The sequence below is a fragment of the Taeniopygia guttata genome, chromosome 2, assembly GCF_048771995.1.
Source record: "Taeniopygia guttata chromosome 2, bTaeGut7.mat, whole genome shotgun sequence".
In the NCBI taxonomy this organism is placed as follows: domain Eukaryota; kingdom Metazoa; phylum Chordata; class Aves; order Passeriformes; family Estrildidae; genus Taeniopygia; species Taeniopygia guttata.
Genome location: NC_133026.1, coordinates 137,696,958 through 137,716,940, shown reverse-complemented (window position 1 = coordinate 137,716,940; position 19,983 = coordinate 137,696,958). Strand labels below are relative to the sequence as shown.

Here is a 19,983-nt window from a genome sequence, read left to right as displayed (position 1 = left end):
ACCTTGGCTACTGCTAGCAGCTGCACAGAGAAAGCTGAATATTTCATTACCCAGACATCTACTTGCAATAGCTACACTCTTACTCACATTTTAGGTTACTTCTGTACTGATTGTGTGTAATAAAAAAGTCACCAAACTTTAAACACTTTTAGCAAGAAGACCTAAATGCCATATGAGCTGTACAGTAAAGTCTAATCTCCATTTTCCGTAATTGTTCTAAAAATAGAACAAAAATATGAAGAACTGAGAATTTTACACTTATAATTAAAGATGATGGTGCCATTTCAGAATTCACTTCAAATACTTCTTCCAAGCTGCTTGCATGCTTATGCATGCACTAAACAGAAAGCTGCCACTACAGCTTGCAAATAGATAAATGCATTTGCATTTTAAACCAACAACAAAGTAAAATATCTACTTGCAGTCATCTCTTTTTCAAAAGCTTTGCATACAAAATAGTTATGACTCTCACAGCTGCAGAAAAAACTATTATTTCTGACCAGCAAATCTGCCATAGTGCTGAATCTAATCAGGGAACAAACAATTCTGCTGCAGCCTTTGCCATAGAGGAAGAGATCTACTCTTGCATTTGTCACATAAGAGAAAAGAGAGAGATCTTATTTGTAAGGTGTTTTGACATCTACTCATATCTAGGTATTGGCATACATACAGACTATTTTCAACACCAGGTAAACTAATCACAATCAGCATTTTCTACCACTTTATTTTCAACTGTGAGACTGGATGTTTATTCATCTGTTAATATTTACAGCCTTTAAAAAGAGAAACAAAAGACTTATACCTATTTTCAGGGAAAAGTCACATAATGTTAACCAGGTGTGATCAGATCTGTTACCAGTGATTTTTGCCTCAAGGAGTAGACAAATGGGTTGAAATTATTAAAAAAAAACCCAGAATTAAAGAGGCTCGTAGAACAACAAAACATATATGAGGGTGATGAGACACTAGAACAGGTTGCCCAGAGAAGCTGCAGATGTCCCATCCATGGCAGTGTTCAAGGTGAGGCTGGAGGGGGCTCTGAGCAACCCTGTCTGTGGCAGAGGTGTTGGAACAAGATGGTCTTCAGGGTCCCTTCCAACACAAACCATGCTATGACTCTATGAAAATCACTGTAACATTTTAAAATCCATGAATCTCAAATCAGTAAGTGTTCAGTATCAAACCATCACCTGCAAAAAAGGTAGCTTTTAAAAGGATACCACTTAATTGGAGGTTTCAGGAGGTTCTGAACAAGTCTTTCACACAGAACTACTATGGAGTCTGAGTGGCCATGGAATAAAAGTTAAAAGTGATACACAAGAAGCAAATACTAAGGATGGCTAGTTTTCAAGATGACAAATATTAAGATTAAAGTGCCCTATGGATTCATACTGAAAATGTTGTTTTATGTATCTTTTCATCTGGAGAAAGAGATACATAGTACACTGGCAGCATCTGTGGATAACAAAAATTTTCAAGATTATTTTCCGGGCAAACGAAAATTGTGAGGCACAACAAAGTTAGAACAAAGAAAGATGAAGGTTTATGATTAGCTCAAAATAATGAATGGCTCATACATCCAAAGATTACTATGACTGATAGTTATACGGAAAAGATTAATGAGGTCTTTATTCAGTGAATTCTGGTAAACAAAACCAAAGTATTCCAACCATACATAAATACAGAAATACACCACCAGCCACAGTTTTTCAGAGCCAGCATCGCTTCATGAGGGGCAAGTCCTGCTTGATGAACCTGACTTCCTTCTACAACAGCGTAACCCACCTAAGTGATCTAGGAAAGCCAGCAGATGTGATATTTTCGGACTTCAGCAATGCTTTTGGATAACGTCTCTCACAGAAGCCTTCTGGACAAAATGTCCAGCACACAGCTGGATAACTGAGTTACATGACAGGTAAGCAACTGACTAATGGGTTGGGCAAACAGCCTTACAGTTAATGGGGCACATCAGACTGGTGGGGTTCTGTAGGGCTCCATCCTTGGCCCTTTGCTCTTCAATGCAGGACTGGAAGGAATACGAAGTAAGTTTGTGGATGACACTGAACTTGGAGGAGCTGTCAACTGCCTTGGGGTCAGAAAGGCCCTGCAGAGAGACCTCCACAAATTAAAGGGCTGGGCAATCTCCAACTGTGTGAAGTTTAACAAGGGCAAGTGCCAGATTCTGCACCTGGGATGGGGCAGCCCTATCTGTGTGTATAGACTGGGGAATGAGAGGCTGGAGAGCAGCACTGTAGAAAAGGACCTAGGGGTCCTGGACAATGGCAAGTTGAACATGAGCTAACAGTGCCCTGGCAGCCAGCAGGGCCAACCCTGTCCTTGGGGGCATCAGGCACAGCATCACTGGGCAAGGGAGGGGATTGTCCTGCTCTGCTCTGCACTGCAGACAATATAAAAAATATTGCAGACTGAATTGCAGTATCTGATTGCTGATTTCAGCCCTCTAGCTTTCTGGAGTAACTTTCCTGTCTTGCAAGTTTTCCTCTCTGTAGAGGCATTTGCACTGCAGAAAAAACTGCATATAAACACATGTTTTTATAATTTTTAATTGTATTATAAAGAAAATCCAGAAAAACTTAATTTATAAAACCCCCTATCTGCATAGCAATCCAAACTACTACTGTAAATTACTGAGGCTGTACAGCAGAATTGCACGGGTAAAACTTACACAATGAATCTTCTACAAAAACAAAACCAACACCATTTATATTACTAGAAAATGACCCAACATTTTAATCTTTGAGACTTTTCAAACATTACTGCAATATAATTGTGGAAAAACATGTTACTTCTTAGAAGAAAGTTAAGTATATCCAAACAGATTTGTATCTTCTTCAGTTACAAAAATTGATTCTCCTTGTTCAGTTCCTCATCGCCAACATGGCATTTATGTCCCAAATAAGATTTCGTAACTGATCCATGATCTGCTTCAGCTGCTGATTCTTCTGTTTCAGTTTCTGTGGGAAGAGTTTATTAGAAGTTTTTTTGTGATCAGTTCAAATAGTGCACTCAAAAATTCAACAAAAGTTACAGTGCTATGAAATGTTATATAAATATTTTTCTCAGTTGTCGGTGAGCACTATTAATAGGATAATACATCCCCTTTAAAGCACATTCTAAAAATACAAGAAAGCCTCAAAAGTTAAGGACCATTGCAAGAGGGGGAATGCTGTTTCATTTCACTGCAGCCTTTTATCAAAACACTTGACACCTTCAAAAGCTGGAGGCTCATGGGGATCAGTCCTCACTTTGTAAAGTCTAAAACAGAGCATCCTAAGCTGGAAGAAAAAGTTTGAGGAGCAGGTAAATTTATGTGAATATGTGTTTTATAAATCTGGTTTAGAGAAAAATGTGGCATTAACAGTACAAGTTTGAACAAAGCACAGGGTATAGGTGAAGCAAATCAAACTTTTGCAGCCCTTCTGCTATATAGGTCAACTGTGATGCTTTAAGAGTCCTGTCTTGAAACAGGTTTTCCCAAGCATGTTGAATTCTTTAAAATAATATATTTGTTTTTGCAAACTGCAGAAGCATTTGGAGGAACAGGAGAACAGCAAACTAGCTTTCATTTGGTTGCATAGCCAAAACTTAGAAATTATGTCTCTACAGAAGAAAGATCAGGGCATCAAGACATCACAAAATTTCCCCTAACCTTTCATGTTTCACAATAATACCCATATTTATTGTTTCATTTATTCATTTTCCTGCTCAAATCAAAGCTGTTGAGAACTAAGTTAGGTTGTTGTTAACAGTACACAATTTGTCCTTCATTTCATTCTGATTTGATAAGATGTCAGCCTTCCAACATTAGAGATCAAACTATTTATTCATTAGGGAAGTCTGGAGTTACAAGTAAACTAAAAGCACAGGAAAGACTTGCTTCCATCAAAACAGAACAAAATGTTTCAGGTTTGATGTAATTTTGTTATTTGCACTACACAAAAGGCAATACATTAAAAGCATGACTCAAATCAGTAATACAACCAAAGTTACTGGAACAGAGAGAAAATGAAACAATATCCTGAAAATTAGTCTCCTGAATTTTGATGCAGTCAACACAACAATATTTTTAAATTGCCAGCTGGTCAGCTGGGAAAGAAGTCCACAGAAAAAAAGGAAGCCTATTCACTTGAGATCTGTAAAAACAGTCTGCTGTAATATGGTAATTAGGTTAGATTCCAGGGGAACATAGTAAGGGAAATGCTCCTAAATACAGACTTAGTGGGACACTGGAAGAGACAACAGTCAGATCTAGACTCCCAAGAAGGATACAAAAACATATCCAGGACAGTTCATGTGCACTAACATGGAATTCCTAACCAAGCATTTGACAGCCTAAAAAGTGTTTTAAAGGTAGGTATGTGCATTTATCTAATGCTTTCTTTCTTTTCCATTTGTTGATCCAAGACTTCACAACATACAGCAGAGATTCAGCTTCTAATGACAGAATTGCAAGGGTCTTCCTACCAAAGGTCATAAATGCAAGATCCTGATGCTTGAGAAAGCAAAGAGGGATGAGATAAACGAGCATGTTCATACCTGTGGCATTTTTAAACATAACTCTGTTTGCCATCCTCAACATCCAATCCTAGAGAAATCAGTGACTGTTACACTAAAACTACTAGTTTAATGCAAGCTGTAACTCCCTCATACTGAGGCCATGCTGTTTCAAGGTATTTCAAAACCTTCATCAATGGAAACGAAGGCTGAACCATTGATGATGGTAATTAAAGTCACAGACAGAAATAAGAACCATTGACATCTGAGAAGTAGACTGTTTTCTCCCTTCATCCATGTCTAACTGTACTGCTAAGTACTGTTACTCACATGAACTTCGTTTAAGTTATGCCCGAAAGACTCATTCTGTAATACTGCTTTCCTTTCTTGGGAAAGTATTATGACACTGTAAATTGTTTAATCTTTATTTGATGCTGCTAGACAGGGGAACATTCAAACTGGATTTCATCTGGTTTCAAAGCATCTGTAAGGACAAGAAGTATAAATTTGTTTATTTATCTGAAGATAATTTTAGATCCTCATCTTTACTGAAGAGCTAATTTCTTAGTTCTCCTACTTTTTCTGGAGCCAGAAAAAACATCTAAGATGAAGCACCATCCCTGGGGTTGCTAGGCTGTTAAAAGAATAAAGAGAGAAGAAAAAAATCTACTTCAGAGAGCACAGACTCCTAATTGAAATGCATACAGTGATCTTTGTTACTGATCTTTGACAGGCAGTGGTCCACACCACAAAGTACTACATAATTAATATGTTCTGCACCACTGGAAGTGCTGGCCTCTGCTTAAGACTTTGCTGAGCCAGTAAGAACATCTCAACTCAAGCCTAACCTTGAAAAGATAGGTGAAATGGCCTTCTTGGGAAATGGGCAAATCTTTAAGCAGCTTTTGCAGCAGTGACAAATTTTCATTTGAACAGATTGCTTGCAAGTTGTCTCCCACTCTTTCCTCCTTCTGTTGGAATAACTTAGTTGAACTCTAGACTGCTTCTCAGGATTAACAGTTGTATGAAACAAGAAAAAGTACTTCATCCTACATACATGCTACAGCTTCTGACTTTATCTGTTTTTAGATAGCACAAGGAAAATCTACAAGGCAGTTTATAATGAGTTTAAGAGACCTAAATTCAAGTTACATCTCTCAGGCCTGTTTCTGTTAGTTCCTCTCTATCAGAAAAGTGATCTGACTGAAAACCTACCCTCAGGGGTTTTCTTTGGTGATATTAATTTTCAATGGGGCCCATTTCGACTGATCTTGCAAGTGTTATGGCCATTGTGATGGGGCTGGCAAGGACTGCACCTTCCAGTAGCCAGTGAGACTTTAGCTGGCTTAGGTCTAGTAGGTCATTTATGAAAACATTTACTGAAGTACAAAACCCACATAAATGAAACAAAGTGGGAGAATCATAATATACCTCCAGAAAACAGCTGTCTTTCAAGGAAGAAAAGCTGCCATAAAGAACCTGCCATGCTTCATACAGATTTAGGTTCAGTAGGACACAGTAATTGCAACTTTGATTGAAATAATTTTTTTATGAGAAGTTATTTTTGCTTCACTTGCATTTCATTAGAAATCAGTGCTGTCTAGACCAATTCACAACTTACAACCAGAGACGTATCAGAACCTTCCTTTGCACAGTGTTCTTGTCTCTCTCCTCATTTTATGCTCATGTATCCATCAAATTTTAAAACTAAAACATCACTATGAGTCATTATGCTGCACTCAACCCATTTGTTAGAAATCCCTTATTCAGGCAAAGAAAATAATGTAAACACAGTGGAAGAGTAAGATCATATTCCAAGTGGTGCTTCATCAACAGTACTTGTCTAAGTTGTACAGGCTCTTCTTCTGCTTAAGGGAAAAAACAAGCAAAGATCTGTTTCCATCTTGAAAATCTTATATTGAAGACCATTCTCCTGAGTGCCGTGCCAGCTATGGCTTTTACCTGCTCTATTCAAGATCTACAACAATACAGGCCAGAAGGACATCTCAATGTCTGAGTGTTACATTAAATATTAATAACCACAGTATCTTTATTTGCATAAATCTTAGCAAAATTTTAAAAAATTACATTTACTTTGTTGATTAAGAGTATACTACAGAGAACTTGGATCACATTCTTTCCCAGGAGTATAGAATCATGGAACAGTTAGGGCTGGAAAGGACCTTTAAAGACCATCTAGTCCAACTCTGCAATGAGCAGGGACATCTTCAACTAAATCCGGTTGCTCAGAGCCCAGTCCAACCTTACTGTGAATGTTCCCAGGGATGGGGCATCTACCACCTCTCAGGACAAGTACTTTATCACCCTCAGCCTAAAAAATGTCTCCCTTATATTTAATCAAAATTGTCCTTCTTTTAGTTTAAAGCCATTACCCCTTGGCCCTGCTAAAAAAGTTTGTTCCCATCTTTCTTATAAGCCCCCTTTTGGTACTGAAAGGCTTCTTTAAGATCTCCCTGGTGTCTTCTCTCCTTCAGACTGAACAGCCTCAACTCTCCGCCTTTCCTCACAGAAGAACTGTTCCATCCCTCTGATAATTCTTGTGGCTCTCCTCTGACCCCACTCCAACAGGTCCATGTCTTTCCTGTGCTGAAGAGCCCAGAGCTGGACACAATATTCATGTTACTCCTTCTGACCACTGAACTGCTGTAGGAAGTGATTCTTGAAAGCCTTGTGAAGGTGACAGTGGCCTCCATGTTTCCAGGTAAGCCAAGCCCAAGAACTTCCTACAGAAACACAATGTTTGCAATAGGAATGTGATATTTACACTGTTCTTTTTTAAATGAATCCTTCATAATGAAATCTCTGAAGTATGAAGGCGGGAAAATCTGTTTTTTTCCTTTGGTAGTTAAGAGATTATCACAATGTTATATGCATATAGCATATATTATATGCACATAGCTGGAAAAAAATATGATGGAAAAAGTGCCCTCAACACTTTGCTCGAACTCTCTTAAAGCTGCCAAATAGTGTCTTAACTTATGGCTCCTCAACTGATACCAAGGCTCATTTTCCATCATAATAAATGCATATATCAATCTACTTATAATGTTTTTCCAAAAGGATAAAAAATATTCATCACTAATATAGTAACTGCTGTGCAATTAAACATTAACACACTCACTGTCCAGTATCTACAGCTTTTCCTGATGTCATCCACAGGCATAATTTTTCTACACTTAGCAGAAATGAGAGACTGAGTTTTCTGCCTTGCACCTCACCTGACAGCTGAAAGGAAAACTGCTCCTTCTGCATGTGTAACCCTGTGTTCCTGAAACAAACAGAAACATCACTGACAGCCTGTGCTTTGCTGCAAGCTCAATATTTCTCACCTATTGACCCTGACAGGATTGTATTTATCCACTGATCTGTTGTTCTGAGAGGAATAAGCACCTTCATTCAAATAAATGGATGTTTGCTTCATACCAATTATTTATCGTTTGACAATGAGGTCTGAGGTCTTATTTACTGAGTACCATCTAAACTCTGTAGCTTGTAATGGAATTATTCATTCCCCAAGGTGCTTCTCTACCACACTTCTCAGTGTTACATTCTTTATATGAAAATCCCATAGATCTATGATCCTCAGTTGCAGATGGCAAACTCAGTCACATGAACACTAAAGACAAAACTGCAGTGCTGCCAACTTTGTCCAAAGATATTTAAGATTCATGTTCATCTCTAAACTTTGTATTTTAACAGCTTCCCACATATTCAAAGCTACCACGAGCCATAAGGGGAAGAATCAACAATTACTACAGATAATTTACAGCAGATTAAAAAAAATTCACCTCCCAAGAGCTGCCTTAGTTAGTTACTCACTACACACAATAAATCCTTCCTTCTCATTCCCAAATTCCCTGCTTACTCAATAGTCTAATGCCAGTAATGCAATACACAAACCAGGATTTTTATAATCTCATTTATTACAATACTGATTTGATCTAAATAGTGCCTAGTCTGCCACAAAAGTAGAAAAGTTCAAAGAAGTCTTCCAGAATAGAAAGTGGGAAGGAGGGAAGAGGAACCAAACGTGATAATGCAATAAAGGTTGTATAATATACAGCTATATGAGAACAAAAGGGGACAATTGGGATTTTACAGGCAGCTTTATGTTCACCTTTTCCTAACGTTTTTCAACTTTGTAAGCGTGATATGGTTTTGATATGGATGCAATGTGAAAAATTTTGCGTGCAACATTTTATACAAAACTGAAAAAGAAATAATTCATTATCTGGAATAAAAATACATGTGAATGCTAAGAAAGCTGGTTTATGACAAGACCACCCTACTTCATTTTCTAATGGAGAGGTGGGATATGCTCCTGATGAAAAAGGAAACATTTCAACTCATCTGCAAGAAAGACAAGGAAGGGGACCCAGAAAACTACAGGCTACTCAGCCTAACTCTTGATTCCAGAAAGACTGTGCAGCAAATCCTCCAGAAAGTCATTCCCAGACACATAATGATAAGCTGACTGGGAACAGTCATACTGGATCTCCTACAGATGCCTTGTGCCTGACCAATATGACAGGCTTCTATAGAGAAATGATTGGCTGTGTGGCAAGAGGAAAGCAGGAGATTTTCTTCACTTTCATGAAGTAAAATCATTCATTAGTCAGGCTTTTGACACAGCCTCTCACTGCCTTTGAGCAAATTGGAGAGATGTGGTTTGGACAGATAAATTACTGGGTTGATGGAAAACTGGCTGGACTATGGGATTCTAAATGCTGGGATCATCAGTATTAAGATCAAGTGCTAGCTGGTCACTCTTCAAGTTTCTCAGGTTTGATACAAAGGTGAATATTTTTAATATCCTCATTAATGACTAATCCACACTTAATGATCTAATCACCATATCAAAGCTATCAAATTGATGGACAATGCCCAGCTGGGGAAAGTGAAAAATATGCTCAGTGATGGGATATCAGATTCAGAGGGACCTCAACAGGTGGGAAAGGCAGGCCAATACCTATCTCAGGAACTTCAATTAAAGCAACATCCTACATCTGCACACAGTATAAACTCATACGACAGCACAGGCATAGGGCTGACTGAATAGAAATTAAATTTGCAGAAAAGGATCTGAGGTCGTTTTAGATACTTTCTAGCAAGTTTAACATGAGCCATCAGTGGATCCTTTTTGGCAACAGGGAAAACAAACTGCACTCTGCCCTGTATTAGCTAGAGTGTACCTCTCAGGTCAGGTGAGTACCTCTCATACTGTCCTCTACTTGGCTTTGGAGAATGATTGTCCAGTTTGGGGATCAACACAAGGCTCAATTATCATACTGGATAATACCTAGTGGAGGGCCACCACAATAATTAAAACTGTTTGTTCAATCTCAAGCAGAGAAGACCAGAGGACAGGATCACAGTGCTGTCTTCAGCCACCTAGTGAAGCTCAGAAAAGACAAAACTGGACACAAGATCTTGAGTATACACAGCAAAAGGATGAGGGGCAGTGAATATACAAGTTATGACAGAAAATTCCAATGTAACATTAGGAAAAATTTCATAGTAAAAGTCAACTACTAAGAAGGGCCCAGAAAAGACAGAATGTCAATCCTTATGGGTATTTGAAATGCTGGAGCATGGACATGAGTTGGAAGCAGCTGGATCTAACTTTGCTGATTGACCCTGTCTTGGGCTGGGGGCTGAACCAGATAACCTCCAGACCTCCTACTGAGCCCAAATACCTCTGATTCTACCATTGCAGAGAGTCAGTTTGGGTACTCAAAAAATCATGAAATTGTCTCTAGTGCAGATTAATCTGACCAGAAGGTGTCCAAGTAACGAATTCTTCCCCTCTTGCCAAAGCATTCCTTTGTGCACACTCATATTTTGGGAAAAAAAGGACTCTACACATATAAAACCAATTAAAATACATGCAAACAGTGTGAAATAGTTTAAAAGGAATTTAGGTTTTCTGCATAGTCCTGAACAGCATCAGCTGCAAGGCACAGTGTTTGTGCTATCAAAAAAAAGTCCAGAGCTAAACTTGTTACTTAAGGCTAACTTAGAAGTCTGTCACGTAGATTGTCTTTTTCTCTCTTAGCAAGATCAGTGTAAACACTTAACAAACACTAGTTAAGAATATAAAATAAGATTGTTTTCTGAAGGGCTAACTGGAATGCCCAAATGTTATTTTGCTTTGTTTTCACCCAAATGTACGTACACTACTAATTATGTGATGGTTTTCCTAAGTGCTTCATTGTAACCAGACCTACAGCATGAATGAAACTGAAGCTCTACTTGCTCCATTTCTAAAAGTGGGCAGTAAAGAAAACCATTGATGGGGCAGCAAAACAGATTAAATAATTCTCAATTTTGATTTGGTATTTCTGTTTCAAGTCCTGCCAAATGTACTACAAGACCACAGACTGAAGGTGAGCCTATCTTGAAAATAATACTGATGAGTCTATACTTAAAAGGTAAAAAACTTAATAGACAAGACATTGAACACTTGAAAAACATGAACAGAAGAGAGGAAATCTTGGTAACATTTTCCACTTGCTGCAAATAGATTAATTTCAATGAAAACTAGTTCAAGACAGGCACATACTAAAAGGCATATTCAAGTACTAAACTGATTCTGGAACAGTAATCTATTCCAAAAACTTCAACCACCTCAACAATTTGCAAGCCCAGAAAGCATACACAGATAAAAGAGTAAGGTACATTTTTGGGAACTGGAGGAGAGAATTGTTTAAGACAAGAGATAGAGGTAGCCAGTGCTCAAGAAATGGTTTTTTTTGTAATAGTGGCAGAAGCTTTTAACTGTGGGCAAAACTCCCTTGTGCTATAAAGCTTAATAGATTTTATTTAAACCTACAGTTGCTAATTATTACCGAATTGCTAGGACAGAAATTCGTTGCCTTGTAAACTAATCTATATTTTAAATTAACAGACAGGTACTTACATAGCCAAGGTCAGCACATTTAACTTTCTGACCGAAAGGGTAGCTCTAATACAGCAGAATAACTATGTAAAACTAAAAGGTGGCACAGTAAACCAACACGAAAAGCTCCTGCAGTTTTTAGGAACTCTGTTGCATCAGCAGGTTCTCCTGCCCCTGAATGAGGCGGTGAGCATACGAAGTACCTGATGCTCCCCTCCTCCTCCTGAGGATACTCCCTTCCCAGACACCTGCAGCAGCAAAGGAAAGCTGCTATTTTTCAAGTCAGTGGTTCATGGAATGAGGACATTTTGATGTGAGAATATATGATCCACAAAGTTTATAAGAGCTACTACTAGTTTTGGCAGTGCTCCAAACAGTGGGGCAGTTAGTGTCTTTGACATACATCCAGAGCCACTAAAGAAATCAGACTGGCTGGGATATTATGGCAAGAAGGGCAGAATTAAGAGATCCATGGCAGGTGTAAGAACTAATTCAAATATCACAATAGTGTCAAAGTCTTGGGTTATTGCAACAGTGATTTTTTAGTACCAATAACATGCAAGACTGAAAAAATAATGCCTATCGCAGCAAAAAGGATTAGGTGAGAACAAGACCAGGAGCTGAAGGAAGAAAAGATTTGGTCAAGAATATAAAAAGCTTCTTTAACTACCATGTTGGTTTCCCTGTCACAGTATTCTTGTCAACAATTAATATTACTGAAATTTTCCTAAAATTAATTAATCAAATTGAGTTGGACATGGACATTACACACTAGAGAGGACTGAAGAGCTGTCAGGTGTGCCAGCTAAGAACCAGAGCAAGTTCCTCCTTGAACCCAGCAGCCAGTGTTAGATTTGGACCAATTATCTGATTCTAGTGCTTTTTCTTTGCAAATAAAGAAGAATTTATATATTTTTAGTCATAAAAGCATTACCTACTCTGTAATGTATTAAAATTTGAACTTTGAAAATGCTAGTAAATATGCTTATACAACTGGAGGGAGACAAAAGAAAAAATCAGTGAACTTTCAAAAAACAATAAGCTTAACTTTCTTTTGCTGCAGTTACTAAGTATTTGTCCACAAGAATACTAGAGTAAGTTCAACTATCTTGTGAAGATTTTGTGGAAAATCTGGAAATTAGGTCTAGGCATTTAAGTAGAAATACAGGATTTCATCCTATATTTACATGAAAATTTCAATGCATTCTTAATTACCAGTTTGCTACCAATGGTCCCGTAACACCATCAACCTTTTTGAGGTTCAGAACTCTTCATAAAAATTTATGAAATTATTTCACAAGATCACACCAAGGAGGTTTAAAATCACATTAGCATACAAGTACAACAACAAGGGCAAAACCATGTCACAGAAGTATTAAAACCACAGCAAATATGGACAGTTAAGCTTATTAATACCTAAAGATTGCAAATAAATGTGCATAAATTCACAATACAACATTACATACAATATAATATATTCAACCCTGCTACATCAGCAGTGAAGAGAAAGATTACAGCAGGAGAGCTGACAACTGCATTTCTGTAAATTCACATAGCCCTCATTTCCTCCTGTACAATGCACACACACTTTTCTAAATAAACGGGTTATGAAAAATTCAATACATGTATGATTGGGGAAGACAAATTAAAACTTTGGAAATATTTTAAAAGCCAAAACCCCATCAATTATTCATCCCATAAATAAACATTTCATCCATTTATTTCTTTTGTTCAGTTATTTTTGTAGATTATAACTCCTTTTTACTGAGCATTTGCAGATATTACAGCTATAGAAATAGTATTTAATCCTATATTTGTACTTTACAGATTGAAGAAACAATGCTCAAAACTGTGGTCTGGTAAAACTATGTATTTTTAATCTTCGTATTACATTAGCTTTTACTACAGCATAATTTTTTTTAGATTTGAATCCCTCTTCAGTAATTGTACCCAGTTTCACAATGTCACTCAAACTGAAAATTTCACATTTTAACTCATTTAACATTTATAATTCATAGTACATTTTTTCCTGAATGTGCCAAGATTCAATAAATGTTCCTCTTTACAAAAGGAACAGTCTTCCTTAAACTGTCAAAATTCAGAAGGTAGTCCTGAAAATTCTTTACCAATTCACATAATTGTAGTAATATTTACACATCTGGTGTTCACATCAATTATTTTTACACTTAAGGTAAGTTTTGAAGATAAATTAGTTCAACAGGCACCTTAGTTCAGTTTGTACAGTCAGTATCTAGTGGATTACACATAAACATAACACATTGTACTCATAAGAATATATTCTGCTTTAAAAGAGACACAAGTTAGAATTGTTAGGAAACCGAATTGTTAGGAAACTCTATTGTCAGAGGTACAGCTGAAAACTAGTTGTTATACTAAAAGGTCAATACTGAAGGATTTATTAAAAAAGTATTTATCTCCAGTTTTGATGGCAGTCATCACACATTCCGTATTTAGTATAGCAATCTAGAAATTTAGGCTTTGTAACATGAAAATGACATTTCTCAGTTTATGCAAATTAATTTCAACGTTGTTACCTTATTTACTTCCATGATTTCCCTTCTCTCTTCACTAGCAAACCGAAGCTGACTTGCAGCACCACGATCATCATGCTTGGAGCCATCTTCTTCAACATATGGAATAAGTTGCTGTGAAGACAAGAAACATCAGCTTTAGAGATAAAAAAAAAAAAAAGAAAAAAGAAAAAAGAAGGAAAGAAAGGAAAGAAAAAGAAGAAAAATCAAATCCAGGAAATGCATACCGTACAACCATTTTCTCCACAGGTTCTAACTGCCCACGAGAAAGCAAAGACAAGCCTGCTTTGCCACCTCAAACCTAAAGGCCTGGCAATGACTTCAGTTGCTTCTCCAGGAAAACAAAGTGTTTCAAAAAGACACAATCTTACACATTACCAAGTGTAGATTTTGTAACTGCAGGCAGAAGCCAGTCTTTCCATTTTAAGATGTTTGTCATAGATAATCCTTATAGTTTCAAATTCTGCAGATTGGAATTTTGAAATTTATTATTCCACACTACGAAATAAAACCACAAACATAAAGTTATCATTATGATAAGTCATTTTGGTGATATATTGAGCATAAATATGCCGGCTTTATGTAGCTACTTGGCTAATACTCTAGTTATGACTTGCTATTCTAATGAGCCTCTGTTTGGCTACTCTTAAGACCAGGCCCAAAGTTACCTAAAATTAGTTTTTCTGTAAGTATTTCTCACCATGATCTCCTCAGACACACAGAATCATAGTTTGGTTTAGGATGGAGAAGACCATAGTGCACTGTCTTTTCTGTAAGCTTTGACAAAACCAAAATTCCTTGATGATGCTGTTGAGGCAGGATGGGAATGAACAGACTCCTAGTCAGAAGGCTTGAGAGTAAAACTGATCTATTTCAAAATAAATCGCTCTTTTATACAGAGCTTCGTGCAGACCAACTCCATTGGTCCTGAAGTGAAAACATCTCACCTATTGGTGTGCACTGAATGATGCACAGTAGCAAAACCTAACTATAAACAATGTGAACACAACAGATAAAGAACCTTATTTACATTCTTCTCAACAGTTTCTCAGGCTTCTGCCTGGTTAGAAACTTTCTGTTTTCTCTTTGACTGAATCTGAGACATATACCTTGATGCAGAATTTCTAAATAAATCACACAGAATCACACAGAATTACACAGAATAATGAGGTTGGAAGAGACCTCTACGATCATCAAGTCCAACCTATGCCCTAACACCACAACTAGACTATAGCACCAAGTGACAAGTCCAGTCTTTTTTTAAACACATCCAGAGATGGTGATTCCACCACCTCCCTAGGAAGACAATTCCAGTATTTCATTATTCTTTCAGTGAAAAATTTTTTCCTAATATCCAACCTAAACCTTCCCTGACTATATATAAAAAAATATATATACACTACTATATGTCTCCTTCCTAAAAAAAGAAATCAAAAAGAAACATTCTAGATACAAAACAAATACTTGCTTCTGTGTCACAACACTCCCAAGCTATAAACATTAAAAATAATACATCCATGAAGTCCATAGTCCGACATTGATTTTTGTGTCCTGAACTATGCAAAACTACATCCGTGTTCACAAACACACTACAGACAAGTGGAAGACTCATACTTATAAAAGTGAGCAAGGAGGCATTAGTTTAAAAGCCTGGGAGCAAGTTGCTCCTCATCAAGTGCATATTAACTTCTTACTTAGGTTGGGGTGCAATATTACAAAGTGCTCAGTGCCTCCAGCACTCTGATGGAAAACTTATTTTGATTTAACACACTAAAAATGTAGTTTCCTTCTATACAAAAATCTTTGTAGCTATTCTTATAAAGCTTAGCAAAATGGACAAAAGCTACCACACTAAACTCTGCCATGAAAAAGTAGCAAATGTGTACCACTTACTACATTTGCAGACCATAAAGAAGTAGTAGGGCTGCTATTTGCTCTTCAAAAAACTCTCTCTGATGGAAAAATAAAGTAGCACTCAAAGTAGAACATTTCTTTAAAACTTCCTTATCTTTCAGAAAAGGTGATAGACTAAAAAAAAAAAAAAAACCAAACACACCTACCAAGAAAAGCTGAACTATACCAAATACAAAAAAACGCCAAAAAACGCAGACAATTGGATCTTTGTAGGTAAATCTCCTTCACAATTATCTCCAGCCTTGCTATGTCAGTTAATAGAAAGTTAATAATACCTATTACAGATTAACAAAAAATTATGAATATTTATATCAATAAAATGGAATAAGCAAGTATGGTATGGACTTCTCTTGACTGTGCACAAAAAATAAAGTTTTGTTGCTATTCTGTAAAGACATGGTTAGAATATCGGCCACTAAATAATACAATTGAGCCTATTACTCAACTACTGGAAGAAGAATTTAAGAAAACTGATCCAAGAGGAATGGTGTGCCACTGTCATTCACTCTAACCAATAAAAACATGAGGAGGCCGGCATCTACTAAGTTCAGAGAAGAAAAGACTAAGAAGATTTAAAAAAAAATATCCCAACTATCAATAAAAAATTCTGCTGTGACTAAGTTATCAGTGAAACCTTGCATTAAGAAAGCCTGAATTGACTACTTATTTTCTCTATGGAGATTCTTTTTCATCCTGATAATGGGAAAAAAATGTGAAAAGTTATAGAAAAAAAACAACCGAATGCCACATCATTCCACTGTTATGGTAAAATAAGACACATGAAAAGCTTTTAAAGAGGACACTAGTGTTTGCTTATTGCACACAAGTTCAACACACTGCGAAAACAGGTTTGATTTTCTTAAATGGGAAAATTAACTTATTCCCCTGCTTGCTGTCAGGTTTCCAAATACATTTTTATGAAACTCTTGTCAAAAGTCAGCAACTGTTAACTGAAACAGTAGTCTAGAATCGACTGTACAGAATGGACTTCTTAATTTCTTTATTCCTATTCAGTTAAGAGACTCACACTTCAAATATAATGCCTGTATGATTAAAATTCAATGGACAATCAAAAGTCCATTAATAAAGTTGCCTCAGAATCCAGAGGTCATTAATTAAAGAACATCACAGTTCTTGTTAATATAGAGCAGGAACAACTCAAATTTTAACAAAACTCAGGGTTTACAAGTATTACTAGAAATGAGAAACGATTATGAGGAAGATGACATTTAAGATTTTATGAATAACAGCAGTATTATTAAGAAAAACTTTGGTCTTCCTGGAAGTTTTATGTTGTAACTTTTCTATCACCACTGCACATTTAGGTTTGGTTCATACTGGCCAGCAGGTTAGGAATAGCTGAGTGAGGGAACTATGGAGGCACAGACTGTCGGCCAGATAAAGTAAATAATACTTATTACTCAGGAACCAGGTTGACAGGTGAGAGCTTGAACCAGGCTTTTTTTTCCACTTTTTCCCACTTCTTGTAAAAACTTTGCCCTGATCTTGTTTTTCCTAGAGGAAAGAAACTGGTGAAGGTACCAAGAAGCCAGAGGAAAAAAAGTTAAAATTTTTAATTAAGTTTGCTTTCACAGTATGACAGAATCAATTAGGCTGGAAAAGACCACTGAGACCAAGTCCAGCTTATGATAGAACACCGTGTCAGCTAGACACTAAGTTCCACAATCTTTCAACAAACTCTAATTAATAAACAGAATTCAGTCCACTGAATAATTCTAGTATCATTAAAACTTGTTATGAGTCTCTTGCAATTGAGGAAGATGGATGACCTGCTATGCATAGTGGTTATTCTGATTTACAATTTATACACAAATATAGATACTTACTTCTATGGGAACAGGATCGAGCCCAGCACAGTTTTCATTACATTTGTCATAGACTAATCTCAGTTTTCTGAAGAGTATTGATAGCTGACGGAGATGTTCCTGCAGCTTTGCCAGTCTGTCTTGATATGTTGCAGTATGATACGTAACACCATTTGGTAACTTAGAGAACCAAAACATGAAAAATATTAAAGTTTCTGTCACATGAAATAAAGAAAGATATCAGACAGGCTTCTGTGTATTTTAAATTAAGACAATCACACTTTTCTTACAGCAATCACTGAAATTTTAATTTTACTAACAAAATTACATATTTATGTGCTCAATCACTGCTGTCATACATCCTTGTGTATTCTACACTTTGGTCATTGTCAATCCCTCTGACTTTTCAGTGAGTGTCTTCACAATGCCTAAATATGACACCGTTGTAACTGGGGTTGAGATTTTGTGTCTCAACCCCAGGTCACTCAATTCAGTGACACAAGAGTCATGAAAATACAGGAGTGGGAACGATTATCTTGTACTCTCCACAGAGAAAACACAACAGAAATTTGTATGTTTTCTCAGTGAGTAGATAAAAATAAGGATTATGTTGTTTTTCCTAACAAAAAAAAAAAAAAAGTTTTAGGTGAAAAATATCACAGAGAAAGATCAATGAAAATTCCTGTAAATTTACTCCCTGTATGTTAACATAAACAGAGAAACAACTGACATATGAACAGACTTCACTGTACATAAAAGAAAACACTAAGCGCATTGAGAGTTTTTTATTGGGAGGGCAAAGACAATTCAGCATTTCTGAATTTCACGTAATGTACAGGACGAAGCAAATATATTAAGAGTAGTACTCATTTCTTCAACCTCCTTTCCAGAGCAGTTTGATCGAGTTTTCTGAACATCCTAAGGCGTCTCCTGAGTCTATATATACAGGCAGTCGGTGATAAAAACATGGCAAGTCGAGTGTATAAATAGTTGTTTCTCACCTGCATGTTCCTCAGCAGCTGGAAGATTTCCATGGTTCGAAAAACAATGTCCTGCACGGTCTCCTGGCCGATGCGGCAGAGGGAAGCCGTGTTCACCTCCCTGGCAGCCTGAGCCTGCGTCCCGGAGAAGGCGCCGGGCGGCATCCCTGCCCCGGCCAGAGGCGGGGTCGACATCTCCCGGCCCTGACAGGTCACACTACGGCACAAAGAAGTGAGATGGAACGATCAAATACTTGTTTGACTCTATCCTGGCAAACTTCTGCAGGGTGGCTATCCCACTCCTTTCCCCGTACGCGGCTCTGTCCAACAGATGAGGCCGGCTCAGGGCAGCAGCCCTGGGACACCGCTACTGACCCACCGAAGCTCTGCCGGCGGTGGAACCGGAGATGCCCCCCACGCCCCTTCCTCCCCTCACAGCGGTCACTGGGCTGCCCCTGCCCCGACCCGTCCCACGGGGAACACAACCGAGGTTTTGCCCAGCTCCAGCAGGCAGAGCCGCAGCCCTGGGCTTCGGGACCTGTACCTGCCCGCCCACTCGGCTGACCCACGGCTCCCGGGGCGAAGCGGTGCCTGGCGGCACGCAGCGTTCCCCGCCCCCGCGCTCCTGCCCGGGCCCGGCGCCCTCCGCTCTGCAGCCGCGCCGGCCCCGCCGGCCCCGCCGGCCTCACCCGCCGTGCCCCGGATCTGCAGCGGAAGCGCTTCCCGGCGCCCGGCGCCGTCACAGGCGGGCGGGGCAGGGCTCTGGCGCCGGTTTGGGGCCGCCCCCGTGCCGCTGCTCTCCGTGACTATCTCGCTCGGGAGCCGGGGGATTTCCTGGCTTGCTGGACCCAGTGCGGGTTTTCGGGCAGGTCAGCCCGCATGCGGGCTCTTGAGTTTGAAAAGCTTGGTCAGAATCCCCAGCCATATTCATACATTCCCCAGCACCCCTGTGTCACATCATAGAATCATTGAACAGTTTGGGTTGGAAGTGGCCTTAAAGATCATTTAATTCCAACCCCACGAGCAGGGGCGCCTTCCACTGGAGCGGGTTGCTCAGAGCTCCATCCAACCTGGCCTTGAGCACTGGCAGGAACGGGGCAGCCCCAACTTCTCCGGACAACCTGTTCAGTGTACCACCTCCCTCACTGTTAAAGATTTCTTACTAACACCTAAACCTACTATTTTTCTCTCTGAAGCTATTCACCCTTTCTTATCACTAAAGTTCAGGATGAAGATTCCCTCTCCACCTTCACATACTGGAAGGTCTCCTCTCCTCC

At 38.4% G+C, this 19,983-nt stretch overlaps 1 protein-coding gene across 4 annotated transcripts in view; it reads right to left on the bottom strand.

Moving 5' to 3' along the window:
* Nucleotides 1-19,420, bottom strand: part of MED30 (mediator complex subunit 30) — a 42,051-nt gene extending 22,631 nt beyond the window's left edge. The window contains 6 exon segments of one of the 4 annotated variants that reach the window (NM_001245651.1): nucleotides 2,759-2,881; nucleotides 2,884-2,975; nucleotides 13,990-14,100; nucleotides 17,748-17,906; nucleotides 18,728-18,923; nucleotides 19,251-19,384. In NM_001245651.1, the coding sequence (NP_001232580.1) occupies nucleotides 2,857-2,881; nucleotides 2,884-2,975; nucleotides 13,990-14,100; nucleotides 17,748-17,906; nucleotides 18,728-18,901 (561 nt within the window). In that variant the 5' untranslated portion in view covers nucleotides 18,902-18,923; nucleotides 19,251-19,384 and the 3' untranslated portion in view covers nucleotides 2,759-2,856. 4 annotated transcript variants of the gene reach the window in all.
* Nucleotides 19,421-19,983: the final 563 nt, after the last annotated feature.